Source organism: Populus alba, chromosome 2, assembly GCF_005239225.2.
Source record: "Populus alba chromosome 2, ASM523922v2, whole genome shotgun sequence".
Classification (NCBI taxonomy): domain Eukaryota; kingdom Viridiplantae; phylum Streptophyta; class Magnoliopsida; order Malpighiales; family Salicaceae; genus Populus; species Populus alba.
Window position 1 is genome coordinate 11,037,940 of NC_133285.1, and position 18,631 is coordinate 11,056,570.

General features: G+C 37.6%; 3 protein-coding genes across 6 annotated transcripts; 1 reads left to right on the top strand and 2 right to left on the bottom strand.

Moving 5' to 3' along the window:
- Positions 1-1,100: 1,100 nt before the first annotated feature.
- LOC118044488 (L-cysteine desulfhydrase) lies at positions 1,101-5,644 on the top strand. Of its 4 annotated transcripts, XR_012169247.1 has the most exons (4): positions 1,101-2,606; positions 4,614-4,635; positions 4,725-4,939; positions 5,160-5,644. XR_012169247.1 is itself a non-coding variant. In XM_035052786.2 (2 exons), exon 1 carries the CDS (start codon positions 1,226-1,228, stop codon positions 2,600-2,602), a length of 1,377 nt encoding a protein of 458 aa, XP_034908677.1. In that variant the 5' UTR covers positions 1,101-1,225; the 3' UTR covers positions 2,603-2,606; positions 4,426-4,606. The 4 variants fall into 4 exon arrangements, 1 of the variants encoding a protein (XP_034908677.1); XR_012169245.1 differs by having other exon boundaries at positions 4,614-4,939; XR_012169246.1 differs by lacking the exon at positions 4,614-4,635.
- Positions 5,018-6,509, bottom strand: LOC118044490 (diacylglycerol O-acyltransferase 3). Its single transcript, XM_035052788.2, has 2 exons — positions 6,111-6,509; positions 5,018-5,945 (listed from the first exon to the last, which is right to left on the bottom strand). Exons 1-2 carry the CDS (start codon positions 6,459-6,461, stop codon positions 5,286-5,288), a joined length of 1,011 nt encoding a protein of 336 aa, XP_034908679.2. The 5' UTR covers positions 6,462-6,509; the 3' UTR covers positions 5,018-5,285.
- A 4,762-nt stretch (positions 6,510-11,271) lies between these two features.
- Positions 11,272-18,415, bottom strand: LOC118044491 (ABC transporter B family member 11). Its single transcript, XM_035052789.2, has 13 exons — positions 18,274-18,415; positions 16,787-17,182; positions 16,485-16,539; positions 16,222-16,397; positions 15,892-16,113; positions 15,520-15,758; positions 14,878-15,403; positions 14,502-14,775; positions 13,349-14,217; positions 12,854-13,120; positions 12,486-12,749; positions 12,105-12,398; positions 11,272-11,991 (listed from the first exon to the last, which is right to left on the bottom strand). The coding sequence occupies exons 2-13, from the start codon at positions 17,117-17,119 to the stop codon at positions 11,635-11,637; spliced, it is 3,876 nt and encodes a 1,291-aa protein (XP_034908680.1). The 5' UTR covers positions 17,120-17,182; positions 18,274-18,415; the 3' UTR covers positions 11,272-11,634.
- Between the last annotated feature and the right edge of the window lie 216 nt (positions 18,416-18,631).

Below are 18,631 nucleotides of genomic sequence, written 5' to 3' on the forward strand. Positions count from 1 at the left end.
TATGTGAAGCACACGAAAATGAACGCATGGATAAACAATAAACTTTACCTCTTTGACTCTTTCTGCTGCAGGTGAAGAGAGACACCAAGGGGTTTTGTTTCTGGTTTTTTTCCACTACAAGTCTATTAGATGGATGCGGAGATGTGGGTTATTTACTTGTTGATCAGCTAGAGAAGAGAGTCAAGAGACACATGCAGGGGCAAGAGGTAGGGAAGTGAAAATTGAAGGGGAAAGGAAGAAGGCTGGTCTGATGTGGGCGGCGGTTGCAGAAGTGAATTGTAATATCATTTAGGTTTAGGTTTACACTTTATTATACCATTTAGTATTTATACTAGGTCGTTTCTACCTTTCTGGCTTTATTTTTATAGGTAGCTGGTTCGGTTCACTGGTTTTGGTGGTGAAATCGGAACTGACCGAACCGGAAAGATTTTTGGTTTTAGTAATCGGTTTAATCGGTTTTTCATCTCGGTTTGGTTTTCTCGGTTATTCGATTTTTTTGAACACCCCTAGTTAGTCATAATTTTTCAAACATAACAACTAACATTTAGGGTTGAGATTTGTCCTAATGCACCAATGGTCCTGATCAAGCCACCTAGAGGAGGTTCTAGAAGATCGCTTGCTTCTATAAATAGAGAAATAAGAGGAGAAAAAAACCCGAAGGTAGAGAAAGAAATTTCCGAGAGAGGAGATTTAATAGGTTCTCTAATTTTACTATTCAAAATACAAAATAATGTACATTTCACTTGACTTTTCTTTTTTCTTTTTTTTTTATTTTATTCATATGTGTTTTTATTTTATTTTATTGACTTTTTATTCATGATAACTTTGTTTTGTAAAATTATATTTTTATTTTTTAGGTATAAAAATTCATTTTTAGAAGTATATTATTATTCAAAAATGTACGTTTTACTATTCATATATGATTACTATTCATCGCCCATGTATTTTTATTTGCTTCATGTTAACATTAGTTTCATTTTGAAAACCATGTTTTCGTCTTTTTACGGATGCATGTGCGCGAAAACATAGTGTCGTCAAAGTATAACGAAACGCCGTCGTCCCTGCCTTATCCCTGAAATGTTATTTAACCAAACAAAACAAACCTCGGGGAAAAAAACAGCCCCTCGCCGTACTGAACGCCCTCTCTCTTTCAACAGAAAAGAATCCCTATATTTTCTTTCATTTCTCTCTGTATTATGCCTTCTTCCTCTCAAAAAAAGTAAAAATGCAAGAAAACTCCAAAGATGCTCGAAACGGCGGCGACTCGTTGTCGACAACGCCAACGCAGGTCTCCAAAAAACCACGCGTCAGCTTCTCCATAACAGAACACGAAATCCACAATGAATTCTCTCACCACAACCCTAACGTAGCCCGAATTAACAACGGTAGCTTTGGTAGCTGCCCCGGATCCGTACTTGCTGCTCAAAAGAACTGGCAGCTCCAGTTCCTTCAACAACCTGACGACTTCTACTTCAACACTCTCCGTAAAGGAATTCTCCACTCACGTACTGTCATCAAAGACCTCATCAATGCTGACGACATCGACGAGATCTCCCTTGTCGATAATGCCACCACTGCCGCCGCCATCGTCCTTCAACAAATTGGCCGTGCCTTCGCTGAAGGTAATTTTGCTAAAAACGATACCGTTTTAATGCTCCACTGTGCTTACCAAGCTGTTAAAAAATCGATTCAAGCTTACGTCACGCGTGCTGGGGGTTCTGTTATCGAGATTCAGTTACCGTTTCCGGTTACTTCGAACGAGGAGATAATTTCGGAGTTTAAGAGAGGAATAGAGAAAGGCAAATCTAACGGTAAAAAGATTAGGTTAGCGATAATTGATCATATAACGTCGATGCCCTGTGTTGTTATTCCGGTAAAAGAGCTGGTTAAAATTTGCAGAGAAGAAGGTGTGGATCAGGTTTTTGTTGATGCAGCTCATGCTATTGGTAGTGTTGAAATAAATGTTAAAGAAATCGGGGCTGATTTTTATGTCAGTAATTTGCATAAGTGGTTCTTTTGCCCCCCATCGGTTGCTTTTCTGTATTGTAAGAAAGCAGCGAGTTCGAAATTTGATGTACACCATCCGGTTGTTTCGCATGAGTATGGAAATGGATTGCCGATAGAGAGTGCGTGGATTGGGACTAGGGATTATAGCTCACAATTAGTGGTGCCGGCAGCTTTGGAGTTTGTTAATCGATTTGAGGATGGGATTCAGGGGATAATGAAGAGGAATCATGAGGAGGTTGTTAAGATGGGGAAAATGCTGGCCGAATCATGGGGGACAAATCTTGGTTCTTCACCGGAGATGTGTGCGGGAATGATCATGGTTGGTCTGCCTTCGAGATTGCGTGTTTCAAGTGAAGATGATGCTTTAAGGTTAAGATCGCATTTACGTGAGTGTCATGGGGTTGAGGTTCCGATACATTATCAGGGTTTAAAAGATGGCGAGGAGGGAGTGAAAGATAAGGATGGGGTTATAACAGCGTATGCTAGGATTTCTCATCAGGTTTATAACAAGTCTGAGGATTATTGCAAGCTTAGGGATGCTGTAAATCGTCTTTCTGAGAATCTACTGATTCGCAAAACGTTTTATCCAGAGTGAGAAGGTATGCCTTGAAACAGTAATGGAGCATGTTATTTCTATCATAACGTGGAATTTTCTGTGTATCTGTGCACTTTAGCCAAAGGGACATTTGGGCCAGCTAAATTAATAATAGTTGCGTTGCCTGATAGTTTCTTTAAAACATAGCCATGAGAAATTTAAATTGGATTTACTATTGATAAATGTTTTTCAGAAAAAAGAAGAAAAAATCTTGAGGCAGTCCAATGTATTATCCCAGAACTTTTTTTTTTTTGTCTATTCTACTGATGCACTTTGTTATTAATAAACCCTATACATGGTCTTTTATCAGTTCATGTGGCATAAGAATACTTTGATTCTTGTTTCGCAACCAACACTTATTCATTTGAATGCTTTAAGTTGCTATGAAATTTGGAATAGATCTCCTGAAATGACTTCTAACAGTGTTGGATTTATTTACTTGATATCTCATCTGAACCAGAAGGTGGACCCCAGACCACAAAATTCTTGATGAGAATTTTTTTATTGGTTCAAGTTTCAGAATGAATGGGCTTGTTGGTATTATGTTGAGTTTAATTTCTTGATCTTGCTGACGGATGAATTCTGAAATAACTCTTGACATGCTTGTAAAGTAAATCAATATAAAAAACCATCAGAGTTCTGTTTGGAAAAAATCCATTAGAGTGGTTGGGCAGTTGAGAACTAAGACCAAGAGAACATAGAAGCTAACCAAGAAAGTTATGAATCATTAGTTAAACTATATGTTTTCATTTATGTCTGTGGCTAAGGATTAGTTTGGGGAAAGGCCTAGCAGACTGCTGCAGTAGATATAACAAGTGAATAGTGATCACATAGTTCTTGCTGTGAATCTAGCTACCACCTCTGTCCTTGGACAGTATTAGAGTTTATTTTTGTTTTGAAAGAGGCCTGTTTGGCAGGCTCTACTCTAGGGAGCAATAACTATATTTGATGTCTAACACCTCTACCTGGATTCAAAGAACCAGGCAAAGGCTAAATTTTAGGGAAGGGATGGGATTACTCAAGCTGCATGAATTTGTGCCTTAGATGAGACGATGAGATGCATCTGCAGAGAGACAAAGTAATCTCAACTTTTATTGAGTTAAATTTGGGATCTTTAAAGGAAAAGGTTTTCTCATGTTGTGTGCATTTTCAAACCAGGAGGCTTCTGTGGACCACCCTTGCTTTAAGTTTTGGGGTTAGGTGATTTTTACATCTTGAATTTCTTATTCTTTCACAACTATTTTTGTTTATTTCTTTTGAACACTCCCTTTTGGTGCTTCCCAGTATACTTCCTGTGTAGATGGAGTCCATTCTATTTGTTTTTAGCCTTCTCTGCGTCCATCTTGGACTAGAAAGACACATTGTCCTAGTGATGAATCCATGCGTTGATTAATTTAGATTTGGACTTGTGATTTGTTGACTCTTTCCTTGTAGTTCATTTTCAGATATTGGGAGAAAGGTCTTGAGTTCTTATAGACCTCTCTCTCTTATACAGTATAACATATTTATCTTGATGCAAAACTCAGAAGTATCTTTCTTTAATTCTTCTATTTTCTCTTTTGGCAATTGGTTGTTATCATCGGAGCTGCCTTGATTGACTAAAATTCATGTCTCCCTGGTTAATTGATGCCCGTGCATGGTCACAGTGATAGACTTATCCTGGATCCTTGGTGTATCAATCACTGTAGCTATGGTAATAACCTGTGAATGTCAGCATTCTCTTAGAGAAAGATTTCTGCTTTCAACCAGATTTACCTATATTTTTCCATTTTCCTGCCAACTCAGTCATGACTTGCGATGTTGTTTCACTTGTATATTTGTAGGTATGAGGTAAATGTTAAAAATTCGTGTAAGCATATTTGTACTCCATTGTGTTGAACTGAAGAGATGCATTTCCAATATGAACAACATAGATTGCAGGGGCATGTCAACTTCTCAACTCAATCTTTTGAAAGAGGTGCTTGATTGCAACCTAGAATGCTTATATGACCTCTCAACTTTCTTTCCACAGATAAATTGATCAAAGTGAAGTGGTACAAACCATAATCTTCTATCGCTTTGTTTGTTAATATTTTTTTTTTAAAAAGTTGCAATGTACGCAATTCCATAAATATATTTTTAGCACTCAAGTCGTTCAGCCAAAGCTAGTAGGATGTTGTAGTAGGCACAAGTATGCTGATGCATTGCCAGGAATGCGGTTCTTCCCCTGAGATGGCCATTCATTTCTTGGCTTGAAGCCTGGGCAGAGGACCAGTGCTGGTTCAGGCAAATTTCAAGATTTTGCTTGCTGGATGCTCCCGCAGTTGCCCCTCCCACTGATAAACGGGCAGAAACCAGGTAACCCCAACCTAGAAGCTCATTGCTGTTGTACTTGCTAGAATATGAATTTGCAGGCAAGGAAAGAAAAAAAGAAAATAAGAGGAGAGAAAAACTTCTGATTTTCATGCTGCTAATTAAATTTCAACCAGTGCTCATCGTTCTCATTACATGAAGGCGTGAAGCCGCCTGGTTTTCTTATTCCTCCTCTCATTTTTTATTTTTTTTTGAAACTATGCAGATAGTCAGCAGCACAATTGCAGTTAGACGCCAAAAATGAACTAAACAAATTAATTCACAAGGAAAAAAGTTAAATATGTCTCCTCATGAAGGTGCCATCAGACATGCATGATTCCTGTCTTTGCCATCATTGCCCAGAAGATGACGACCAATGAATACCCGCATCTTTCAAACCAACTCCGATGCATAGAAGATTAAGTTGGGGTTTAATAGAATCCTCCACTCTCATGTCTTCATTTTCAAAAGTACAGTTGAAAATCCGGACATTAGGACCATTTGTGCATTTCCCCATGCACTTGCAACCAACAACAGCACTCTCCATTCCCATCTTCCTTTCAAATTCTTCCAGCAGAGCAGCTGCTCCCAATTTCCTACACTTGCCACCCATGCATATCTCAATCTTCCTCCCAGACGCTCCGATCTGAGCGCCGTCACTGAGATTTTGAGGACTTGAATCATTAGATTTAGCCCCTGATACTGTATCCCTGTGCTGATCCTCTTGAGTTGCTTCTTCTTTAATGGCATTTGCCGATTCAATCTCCATAAAAGGATTCAAAGCATTGCTTCTCATCTGTTTCATGGAAACTACCTCTCTACTACAATCACTATCATCACTTGACTCAGGTGAAGATGACCCGGAAGAGGAAGAGCTCGACGGCGACGATCCAGAGTCACACCTGGGCCTATTTTTAATCAACGATGCCCTCTCTTCTCTTCTCTTTCTCTTCTGTTCCTTTCGCTCTAACCTCCGGTTTCGCAATTCCGCAATCAAAATCTCTGTTGCTTCCTGCATTCAATAAGTGCTACATCAGCATTCAATATCCACACCAGACAGATGGGAGTAAATTAACAACAAATAATAATAAAGTAAAAAACCCAAGGCATGAATGGCTTGGTAAAATAATCACATTGACAACGAAAAAGAAGAAAAGAAGACTTGTCTAACACTCACCGAAATCATCTTCTCCTTGACTTCACCAATCAAACTACCGTTGCCCTCTTCGCCACAGACCGCATAGGAAAAAATGGGCAAGTCCCTGGACAATCTTCTCATCAACTTAAGCTGCTTCTTTTTACTCTTCTCTTTCTTTCCACCACACCTCGCTGGCGACACATAGTATTTTAAATGCTCAGAATCGGAAAATTCACGGCTCGAAATACCATTATAACGTTTGCTTCTAAATGAGATTCTGCATTCTCCAGTACCTAGACCGTTAGGAGGCAAGCTTAAACGGTGAGTAGCCATTCTGGTTCCAGGGAAGCGAAGAACAGGCCGAGGAATAATATTGCGAGCAGTCTCCATTGAAAAAAAAAAAAAAAAAACAGTGGTAGGCACCCAAATTCTAAAAATTGAATTCGAAGAAGTTTGTAGTGTTTTTGTCTTGGATTTGGATTTCAGTTACTATCTTGACGGTTACGTGTTAGGGGAACTTGAAACGTCGTGGCAATTTCTTATTGGTTAGAAAACTTAGGATGCTGACGTGTATGGTTGGTGTTGGTGGGTGTTGGCGCGCTCGTGCTGTTTCAGTTTGCCACACTTTTGCTTGAGAGTTGGGCATGGATGTTTTTCAACACTGACGGGGAGATTAACTTTATTGAATTTTGGATGGTGTAGATTGTGCCAGTTGAAGTACTGATGTTGCCAGGGATTTGATGATTTGTTTTTGGGTTAACTAAAATCTTGTACCTTCACTCCGAAATCTTGCCATTGCAATTTTATCACTCATTGAGCCACGTACCATTGCCACCAACACATTGACATCATCTAAGGACAGCTTTTATAGTAATTTTGAAACTGGCGAGTCATTAAGCTAGGTTGAAAAAATTATAGAAAAACAAAAAAATGTGATTTGATTTACCTGATAAGTTGGCATGATTATTCGGTTGAGATGGTAAAATTTGATTAAAAACTTGATTGTAAGTTGTTAATTTTTATTTTAATTTAAAAAAAAAATTGATGTAAACAACCCGTTTAAAACTTGAAATCTGAATATTATACTGGGCTGGCTACTAAATCAAGTCTAAAAACTAATGTTTTTTTCTAATGTATTATTAAATCTGGACTAAATTACTAAAAAAAAACCTTTAAATTAAACTTAATTTCTTTTTATTTTATTTTTTAAAACTATGTATGCATGCATGCATGCATGTATATATCCATTAACTTTCCTAACGTGTTCAATAACACTTCTATTTATCATCCCCTTTACTTCGACACCAATTTATATATTACATGCCATTGCACTCTCTTGTATCTTGATCAATGAATTATGTATTCTTTTATTCTCCTTTTCATCAATCATTTATTATCATATTTCCGTTAAAGCATCTTTCTTAATTTCCACGTGTTTTTTCTATTTGGAGAAATATTAATTAACCCTTATATCGTTTCACTATAAATATTTCAACACATTTCAGTACTCAATTGTTTCACAATGTTACCAAATCTTCACTTTTATATTTTTTTTTCTAGAATAACCTCTATTAAAAAATTTATCAGATTTTATAAAATTTTATCAAAATCTTTGCTATACGAGAATCTATTTAAAATTTTATCTTATCACATCCTATATAAAACACAATCTTATAATCACTACATAAATATTTAAAGCATATTATCAGTTCATTCATTAATATATTAAAATCTCTTATAATTCATTGATAATCAATTATATTTGTTTTTATTTCCTTATTTTTACTATAAGATTGACTTAATAGATGCATAAAGGAATTGAACACAAGAGAATTTGATTTTCAAAATTTAAGTAAGGTTACATAATTAAACATGTCTAAAAAAAATTGTTATAATTACATAATACTTAAATAGCATAGTTTATATACCTAGCAAAATAAAAGCTAATGACTAATATTAATGTGGCCATGTGGAATGAGATGGACCTGCAAGAAATATATTATTTTAAAAGTAAAATTATATATCAAGTTATTATTTCATAACCATATTTCTTGAAACTAACATAATCAACTAAATAGCTATAATGATTCTAATTTTTTTCAACCACATTATAAATTTATTAATTCATAATATAAATCAAATCAATCACTTCTTAATTATCTAAAACAAGTTTTGTATTAGTTTCCTTAACCATCATTTGTAAAAATGACTAAATATCTTATTTATCATTATAATCACCATCTATGTAATTCACTGAATAATTCTAATTCATCTCCTTAGTTATCATTTTTAAAAGTGACTAAATACCTTATTCACCATTATAATCACCGTTTATGTAATTCACTTGATAATTTTAATTCATCTCCTTAGTTATCATTTTTAAAAGTGACTAAATACCTTATTCACCATTATAATCACCGTTTATGTAATTCACTTGATAATTCTAATTCATCTCCTTAGTTATCATTTTTAAAAATAACTAAATATCTTATTCACCGTTACAATCACCGTTTATGTAATTCACTTGATAATTCTAGTTCATCTCCTTAGTCACTAATCATAAAAGTGACTAAATATCTCATTCACCATTGTAATTATCGTCTATGTAATTTATTGAATAATTCTAATTCATCATCTCTAAAAATAACTAAATATCTTATTCACCATACTGAATAATTTTAATTCATCTACTTAGTCATTATCCATAAAAAAAAAAAAAAACTAAATATCTTATATTTTATTCACCATATTAATCATTGTCTATGTAATTCACTGAATATTATTATAAATATTCTCTGTAATTCATTGAATAATTCTAATTTATCTCATTAATTACTGTCAACACAGTTAACTAAGTCTAAGAACATGTCTGTCAACATATCACCTAATATTGATATCATTTTCTTAGCTAATATTATAAATATGCATATATCAATTTATATTGATATTATTTCCTTAGTTACTCTTAATATGGTAGGCTAAGTCTCAAAACATTTCTTGACATGTATATTAACATGTATCGCTTAATATTGCTATTATTTTCCTAGCTACCGTCAACACAATAAACTAAGTTTTTGAATATTTTACATGTTTGTCAATATATATCGATTTATATTGATATTATTTTCTTAGCTACCATCAACACGGTACTATAAGTCTCAGAAAATTTCTTAAAATGTCTGTCAACTTAATATCAATATTGATTCCTTAAATACCGTCAATTTGATAAATTAAGTTTCAGAATATTTTATATATTTGTCAATATATATATCAATTTATATCAATATTATTTTCTTAGCTACCACCAACACAATAGGTTAAGTCAGAATATTGTTTTTCTTGTCTGTCAACATGTATCGCCATGAAGCTTGAATATATGAGAAAAATATTCGAGCTACCGTAGGAGGGAATAAAATGGCTATATTTGGATAATCCGTCAACCACCGCAAAAATGGTAGAATTACTTCTTGATGTTGGCAAACCGTCAACAAAATCCATGGAGATATCTGTCCACACGACACGGAATTGGAAGATTCATGAGGTCTTCGTGAGTGCTGGAATGAGATTCCTTGATTACAGGAATAATGAAGTCAGATGTTGGCAAGAGATAGATTTAACAGTTAAAGAAAATTATTCCTTCCTTGAATAGCCATGGACCTAAAGCTTCTCCCTCCTTGATTTTCTTCACCAAGTCCTGCGAGTTGGGGTTAGCCAAGATCTCGGCTTTTAATGGATCCACCTAACTAGGAATAGGAGAAGATATGGCCCATGTTTGAATGCCAAACCTTCGGGACAGAGCATCTGCAACAGAGTTCTCTTTGCCTTGTCTGTAGTGAATTTGGAAATCAAATCCCAAGAGCTTCACCAACCATTTTTGCTGAGCAGCCATTTTTGAACAAAGAGATATGGACGCCATTTTTGAACTGCCTTGACCAGAGCCAACATTTCCTTCTCATACGTAGATAAGGCCATATATTCTTCCCATGCAGAGCTTGGCTAAAAAGAGCAATTGGTCGGTCTCCTTGCATAAGCACCGCACCCAAACCCTAGCCAGAGGCATCACATTCCGCGATGAATTGTTGCGAGAAATCTGGAAGAGCCAGCACTGGTCCGGATGCCATGGCCATTTTTAATTCTTCAAAAGCTTGTTCTACAGCTGGAGTCCACCTAAAGGAGTCGTTCTTGAGCATGCGGGTCAATGCTTGAGCAATAATGCCATTGTGGTGGATGAACTTTCTATAATAACCCGTGAGCCCCAAAAGTCCTCCTAGTCTCCTTCACCGTGGTTGGTTGAGGCCATGTCATCGTGGAAGATATTCTCCTGGATCCATAGCCACCCCATGATAGGAAATTAAATGCCCCGAGTAACCAGCTTCTTTTTGACCAAATTGGCATTTTTCCCGTCTGATATAAAATTGGTTAGCTTGAATACCTCATTCATCATGCTTTGGAAAGTGACAGGTGCATTTGTAAGGCAGCTGGGAGGAAGAATCCACCTGCTCGGCCATCAAGTATGATCATCAAAGTCAAACCACAGGCGAAGAGAGCAAAGGTGGACCGGGGAAATGTCAAAGAACATTTAGAGATAGGGAAAACACCTAATGCTAATATGGAAAATCTTCAGACAAAGCGAAAGTAATTAACAATGATGTTTCTAAAACTGACCTTGTTTCACAGAGTGATGAAAGTGAAGATGATGAGTTTCTCTTCCTCTGTTCCAGTTTCTTGCACACATCTAGCAGGGGAAGTAGATGACACAGTATCGTGTGGGTGGCATTGTTTCTCTCTGGCTCACATTTATGTTCTTATAGAATAAGCTCTAGGCTGGGCTGTAAACATATTATTCTTCGCGCTACACGCAGCCCAAGAGGGATTGCAGTGGTCTCAAACACCATTAAAATGGGGATATCATTGGAGCTTGGACTTCGTTGAGAATGTCCTATATACGCAAGTGAATATCATTGTAGAAACTTAAGCTAGGGCAGCGTTCTTTGTCATTACACAATTGTTTGCAAAAGAATGTCTCGACTTGACGTATACAGAGCATGGCGTGTGGCTCCTTTTGCTTTCTTAAACAAAATCACTTGTATAATATGTGCATGTCGGTAGTTTTTCCATTTGTTTACTAGATTAAATCTGAGCTACACCCGTAGTATTCCTCTTGGTCTACTTTCAAGAACAGCCATATCAAAACCATGTATTGTAGAAACCCCATCAGTCTCATCATTTTCATTGATCTTCTGAAGTATTTTGTACATTCATTTTTCATTGCAACCGAGACAACCAAAATCATAGTGATGGAACTTGATTTCGATCAGTCATCCATGATGTTTGATCTCCATATTACAAAGAAGTTTGCCTCCATTCCTTCTTAATAAGATGAAAAGAATTGCGACATTTTACAAAGAATTTTTACTATTAGCAGTTTGTTTGCCTTTTTCTTATTCATTTACCTGAAAATACATAGAAGCTCTTAAAAAAAAAAAACAAGAAACACTAAGAAAAGATTTACTTGCTCCATTTGTTTGTAGAAAAGGGCGAGGAACTTCCTTGTGCGAGCTGCTCATTCAGTTTTTGCACTGGTGTGAAGTGCCACTAATGAGGCATAGAAACCATCTTTGATTTTGATCAAAGACTCATGCCTACCTCTCTCTACGATAACTCCATTTTTAACCACCGCGATCAAATCTGCGTTCCTGACCGTGGATAATCGATGGGCTACAACAACTGTAGTCCTGTTTACCATGACACGGTCTAATGCATCTTGAACCACTCTTTCAGATTCAGCGTCTAATGCACTTGTAGCCTCATCTAACAGTAAAATCTTTGGATTTTTCACTATGGCCCTGGCAATGGCTACCCTTTGCTTCTGCCCCCCAGATAACTGGATTCCACGATCTCCTGCTCCAGTATCGTACCCCTGCATTTTGCATTGTCAAAAGGAAACAAAAATTTGGTGAGTGTTTCTGCATTATATCCTCACTCGTGGTTGATCAATGGACAATCCAAGTAATAAACATGACGAAACCCTACCTGATGTAAACTACTGATGAACTTGTGGGCATTGGCCAATTCTGCTGCAGATATAATTTCTGCCTCAGTTGCATCTCCTCCTTTCCCATATGCAATGTTGGCACGGATTGTGTCATTGAACAAAACAGGCTCCTGCCCTACGAGCCCCATTTGCTGCCTAAACCACTTCAATTGTAGCTTTTGAATCTCAGTTCCATCGAGTGTGATGCGACCTGAGTCTGGATCATAAAATCTTTGCAACAATGCAACCACTGTTGATTTCCCACTCCCACTTTCTCCAACCAGAGCAACAGTCTGAAAGAAATTCAGTCCAATAAATATAGCTTCTGACATGCTAAATGCTTGAAACAAATAGAAGTTATGACACCGTAGAAGACATACCTTCCCAGCACGCATTAACAAGTTAATGTCTCGGAAGATTTGAATATCTGGCCTGGTTGGATACTTAAAGCTCACATGTCGAAGCTCAATTTCTCCTTTCACATTTTCTAATGTTATTCCCGACTCGTCACTAGGGTCTATCTTTGACTTCCGGTCTATGATTGAAAATACAGAAGCAGCAGCATTTTTCGCTTTGGTGGTATCGGTAGTGAACGTGCTTGAATGAGAAATTCCGACAGATGCCAACGTCAAAGCAAAGAAAACCTGCAACGAGAACAAGTACCTCAATATCGTTTGAAACTATATTTTCCTGCTAGAAGGTCTAAAATTCTAGGGAGCAAGCTTAAAGAAACGTCATAAATACTCACTTGGAAGACATCTTGGAATGTTATTTGGCCGGCGTCAACTAGCCGGGCTCCGACGTAGAAACTAGTCGCATAGAAACAGTACAGTAGGAAAGAAGACACCCCAAATCCGACACCACTTACCCATCCCAGCCTCACTCCCGACTTCATGGGACCTCTACATTTGCCTTCATAAAGTTGCATCACCTTCTCTTCAGCACAGAAAGAAGCAACTGTTCTTATGCTGCAAACTGCATCATTAGCCACTTGACTTGCTTCTTCATACATCATCTACAGAAACCAGTTTAATTTGTCACAATGACTAGCTTTTATAAGTTATAGGAAATTTATAAAACGAAAAATTATGCTATCAAAAAACCCCGCACCCTAAACCTTCTAGCAAAATAAAATAGCAGCTGTGGATGTGGCAGTTTGGCAGTTCCCACATGGACAATGAATTCAACTATATTTCTTTAATTTTTTTTCTAAAATACCGGCTGATTAGCTTTAAGGGCATACCTTTGCATCCGCACTGAATCCTTTCATGAACTTCACTTGGATAACTCCATTGATGCCTATCAGAGGGATCAATCCAAGGATAACAAGTGCGAGTTGCCAGCTTGCAGTAAAAGCAATGATCATAGCTGAAGTTACTGTTGCAATATTTTGAACAATAGCAGCTAATTGATCTCCCACCAGAGAACGGACTATTGAAGCATCTGCTGCGAGCCTAGAACCAATTGCCCCACTTGAGTGCTCAGGCTCATCGAACCAGCTAACCTCCATGTTAACCACCCTCTCAAAACACATTGATCTAATCCGCTGGATTAACTTACACCCAGCCACTGAAAAGAAGTACGATCTCACTGGAATTACCACAAATGCAGCCACACCAAGCGTCATAAACATTAATGCCCAGAATTTCGAGTCCTTTTTTAGTATAGGCGCTGGTTCAAAAAATGTCTTGATTGCTTTGGACATTAGTGTGCCATAGATTGGTAGTATTGTACCATGGATACATGCTGCAATAGTACCAATTATAAGAACTGGGATTTCTGGCTTGTTGAGAGAGGCAAGGCGGCTAAGTGGGACCTCTGGAGCATCTTCTGGTGGTAGAATATCTTCTGGATCTTCATAGGCATTTTCACGGACACTGAATCCTGTAGGCAAACCAAATGGAAGGGAGAAAGAGTGGCGGCTGCTACCTATTGACGATCCTCGACTTATGGATCTACTCATGGATCGTCGAACTGATCTTCTTTGACTTGATTGTCTAAATGATTCCAAACTGACTTCTGTTTCACGTCCTGACTCTCTGTTTATTTCTTGTAAGCGTACAAGCTGAGAGTATGCTCCATCAGGATCCCCAAGTAGTTCTGAGTGCGTACCTGCTCAATTGACATATACATCAACATGTTTCTCTTTTGACTCTATCACTGACGCATCATGTAATAATGAGCAGCATTTCACTGGTTTTTTTTTTTTTTTTTGCTTTCTCTTGGCAAAAGTGCTAGTAAAATTACCAAAACTATGTTATAAAAGTTCAAATCTCTAAAGAAAATGATAGCATGTGAAGGAAAAAACAAGTCCTAACTCCTGAACAATTTAACAAGTGAATAGCATGCTGGAAAATGCATGTCTTGTGCTGTGGAGATTTCTGTGAGATATATACCTTTTTCAACCATCTTTCCCCGATGGATTACAGCAATCATATCAGCATTTCTCACAGTGGTCAATCGGTGGGCAACAATAACAGTAGTTCGGTCAACCATAATCTTGTCTAATGCATCTTGTACTACCCTCTCAGATTCTGCATCAAGTGCACTTGTAGCTTCATCTAAAAGTAAAATCCGAGGGTTCTTCAAGATTGCTCTGGCTATTGCAATTCTCTGCTTCTGTCCACCTGAAAGCTGAGTTCCATGCTCACCAACCATGGTGTCAAGACCCTGGACGCAAATATGAAAATTGTTGGTCGGTTACCGATTCATGTAATCATAAAAATCAAACAAGAACTTCAATTAGCTAACAAACAGGCAGTTGTTAAGAACCTGAGGTAGTTTATCAATGAACTTGGCAGCATTGGCAAGTTCAGCTGCAGCTCTAATCTCTTCATTTGTTGCTCCATCCTTCCCATATGCAATATTTTCCTTGATGCTAGATGCAAACAACACCGGTTCCTGGCTGACAAGACCAGTTTTTTCTCTAATCCATTTAAGTTGAAACTCTTTGATGTTAATGCCATCTATAAGAACTTCTCCAGCTAGGGGATCATAAAATCTCTCTACCAGACTGATCACTGTTGACTTCCCACTTCCACTATGCCCGACCAAAGCTGCAGTTGTGCCACTCGGGATTGAAAGAGAGAATCCACTAAATATTGGCTCATCTGGTCTGGCTGGATAACTGAAATACACATTCCGCAATTCTATGTCTCCGTGAATGTCGTCCAATACTTTTCCTTTTATATCATAAGCATCTATCTCTGGCTTCCTATCAATGGTCTCAAACATCTTATGTGCTGCAGCTCGACCGGCAGCGAAAGCACTCAAGCAGGGAGAAGCTTGTCCCAGAGACCTATGAAATTCACACAGCAATGCGAGTAATAAGCAAAAGAATTCATCAAAGAAGTTATAGTTCCAACTTCCAAGCAATCATACTGCATATGCAATAAATTAAAGAACGGAACTTACATGGAACCAGTCAAAATGGCAACAATCACATTAATCACTGCACCCCCACTATATCCTTTTTCCAACACCATCTTTGCACCAAACCATACAGCCATGGCATAGCTACAGAACACAATGAGCATAACCATACCAACACCAAATCCCGAAAAAATGCCCTCTTTCACACCTGATCCGTAAGCAGTAAGAAGAAGATCGTTGTAAACACTTATAGCTCTCTTCTCCCCAGTAAATGATGCAACCTGGAATACCAAAGGAATATCATCATGGTTTGATCAAACAATAAATTGATAGAAAAATTAGACTGTTTACGGAAGGGAAAACATTAAGCTGATATGTTCTGTTCTAAGCACTCTTATTCTTAATGAAACATACAGTTCTGATTCCTCCAATTGTCTGTTCCACTACATTTGCGGCTTCTGCATAAGCATTCTGTCCACGAGCTGCCATCTTGGATATAAAAAGGGCCATGCTTGCTCCGGCTAGCACTAGGAGGGGAATAGCGGATAGCATGACAAGGGCTAACAACCATCCTTTAATAAATGCCACCGCAAAGCCTCCTACGAATGTGGCCATCAGCTGCAGAAATTTTCCAACCTGAAAAAAAGCAGTATTATTTCACATGGGGAATGCATATAAAGTCTTGTGAAAAATCATCGCACTTTTTCTTTAGGTGAGGTTCTTTCCATTGCAGCAGAATAATACCTTTTCACCCATTGCATCTTGTATAAGAACAGTGTCACCGGACATTCTACCAACAACCTCTCCCGTATTAGTGTCCTTGTCAAAGAAAGCAATGTCTTGTCTCAATATAGTTTTCAAATACGTACTCCTTATACGCGATGCCTGTCTTTCCCCTGTGATTATCCAGCAAGTCACCTCTGACAAGAACCAAACACAGGTTTTTCCGGTTAATCACAATGCTTTGCACAAAATTCATTTTGATTTTAAGAGTGAGGTATACTTACGAAAGCAGGCGGCTACTCCAGAACCCATAGCCAAATATACATACTTCAGAGAGACCTGAAATATTTGCAGGTACCATCAGTAAAATATTTATATTTTCAATTCAAACATATCAACAAAGAAACACCAGGGGGGCCGGTAAAATTCCTGATGTCAAATCTCAAATTACAACCTAACTTTCGTGGAGAAAATGCAAACAGATGTTATGTATTAAGTCCAATTCTATAAGCGTGGTTCTAGTAACAAAAACTATAAAAACTAGTCTGGTACTTAAAGCTTGAAGCATGGCACCACTTTTTTATACCTTGGAAACCAAACTGGTCATGTCATTGCCAAACTGGTTACTTCCAAATGCATTGATCACGTCTCCCAACAGTAAAGTCATGAGAGGCATGGACATGCCATTCGCAATTGCACCAATTGCGCCCAAGAACATCAACAGATAGTCAGTGGAATCTGCAAACGAGAAGAGCTTAAAAAATGGAACTGATTTAGTATTCTCATGTTCTTTGCTCTTCTCATGTTGTTCTTGATTCTCGTTAGCGCCAAGGTGCCTCCCTTCATCGTTGACTGGTGAAGAGCTGGTGGCTTCATGGATCCTTGCATCACCACCCAAGCCATTCTCCTCAGCCATCATCCTGAACCAGATATTAAATCGGACTCCCCTCTGCTCTCAAAATTACAGTATTTATGTTGCAGCCTGCAAAACACATGTACTCCCCATTATTAATCAACCATGTCAACCAAGTGGGAAAATTGTAGTTGCATTCAGAGTTCTTAGGAAGATTTGAAACACACCAGTGGATGGATTAATATTCATAATAGAAAATCCCAAGAGCACGTTGATCATTAACCCTTTTCAAATACTTTCTTTACAAATACGTTTGAACACTCTTCAACAAGAAAACCCTTCTTGAACTGACGTGGGCAACAAGCAATAAATCATTTGATTTAAATAACAAGCAGGACTAGAAGGTCATCGTATTTTAGTTTAACTGCATATTAAAGGAATAGTAAGCTGGACAAACGAGTGAAAAATGGATTGAAAAAGAAGAATTCGTGGCTTTCTAGAAAGTCAATATTTCATAACGGAGGTGCTAATTTAAAGTTCAAACTTCTACACGCGCCATCTTCAAAATCTTCTCAAGATTGACCCTCCACCCCTGTTTTGAAATAGTGGAGTAGACAAAAAATATGCCTTTTGCATACACAATTTGCTATTCTCGTTCACCTCTTGTATCAAATGTTGATTAAATTTCTTGACATTTTGGATCACAGAACTTATATATATTTCCAATCCTTTTGGAACCCTCGATCTGGAAGATCATTAGCAAGTACTGTCATCTTACTGATTGCCTGCTCTGAGGGATTAGCAAGCTTGATGATGGTCTTATGACAAAGACTACAAGCAGCTAGAAATCTACAACATGGTATATATAGATTCTGCAAGAGTACAGGGTTGTCATGAAGAGGAACCCATGCGGGAAAGCAAGGTGGACCAACGAAGACACCTGTTTCTTTTGTGTCCGAGCAAGTTCGTTCAACAAAAGAAAGATATGCATGCACTGTATGGTGTCCATTCAGGCAGTGATTTGAAAAGAAGAAGTAAAGAAGTTGCATGCAAAACGACTGTGTTTCGATAGAGTTTTGCAGTTCAGATGAAGAAAAACCTTCCATCCAAAAGCCATTTCCACCACCCACACACCATTTAAAACATAAAGCAAACAAATCCCATGCATATCCAAAGAGAAGTATTCTTCGAGAGGCAACTTAATTTTATGAATCACTTACCAAGAAGAAGCGAAAGTGTGGAGGCTGAAATGAGCAAAACCTCTTGGTTCTTGGCCCTGTGGACTTGGATTAATGAGATTTTGGTTCCTTCAGGACCTGTCTTGATTTTTTTTCCAGCAACAATACTTTCCAGTCGCCTTATATAACGTGATCCTCTCTGTTCAAAGGAGAACTGCGATCACAATATAATATAATATATGGCAGACAAGGCAACTTAGTCAAAAGTCGCGTTTTCGTGATTGTCAACTAATTAATCTATAGCTTGCTATCTTCCTTATTATTATTATTATTATTATTATTATTATTATTATTATTATACATTATACGAAAGTTGCATTCCACATTCCTTCTGCTGTGT

Excerpts from the sequence above, each read along its gene's own strand:
- LOC118044491 (XM_035052789.2), bottom strand. The coding sequence starts at position 17,119 with ATGATGGCTGAGGAGAATGGCTTGGGTGGTGATGCAAGGATCCATGAA. Across the intron at positions 16,540-16,786 it reads TGACCAGTTTGGTTTCCAAG|GTCTCTCTGAAGTATGTATA; the intron begins GTATAAAAAAGT and ends CAAATATTTCAG. Across the intron at positions 13,121-13,348 it reads GATTCAGTGCGGATGCAAAG|ATGATGTATGAAGAAGCAAG; the intron begins GTATGCCCTTAA and ends TGGTTTCTGTAG.
- LOC118044490 (XM_035052788.2), bottom strand. The coding sequence starts at position 6,461 with ATGGAGACTGCTCGCAATATTATTCCTCGGCCTGTTCTTCGCTTCCCT. Across the intron at positions 5,946-6,110 it reads TCAAGGAGAAGATGATTTCG|GAAGCAACAGAGATTTTGAT; the intron begins GTGAGTGTTAGA and ends TATTGAATGCAG.
- LOC118044488 (XM_035052786.2), top strand. The coding sequence starts at position 1,226 with ATGCAAGAAAACTCCAAAGATGCTCGAAACGGCGGCGACTCGTTGTCG.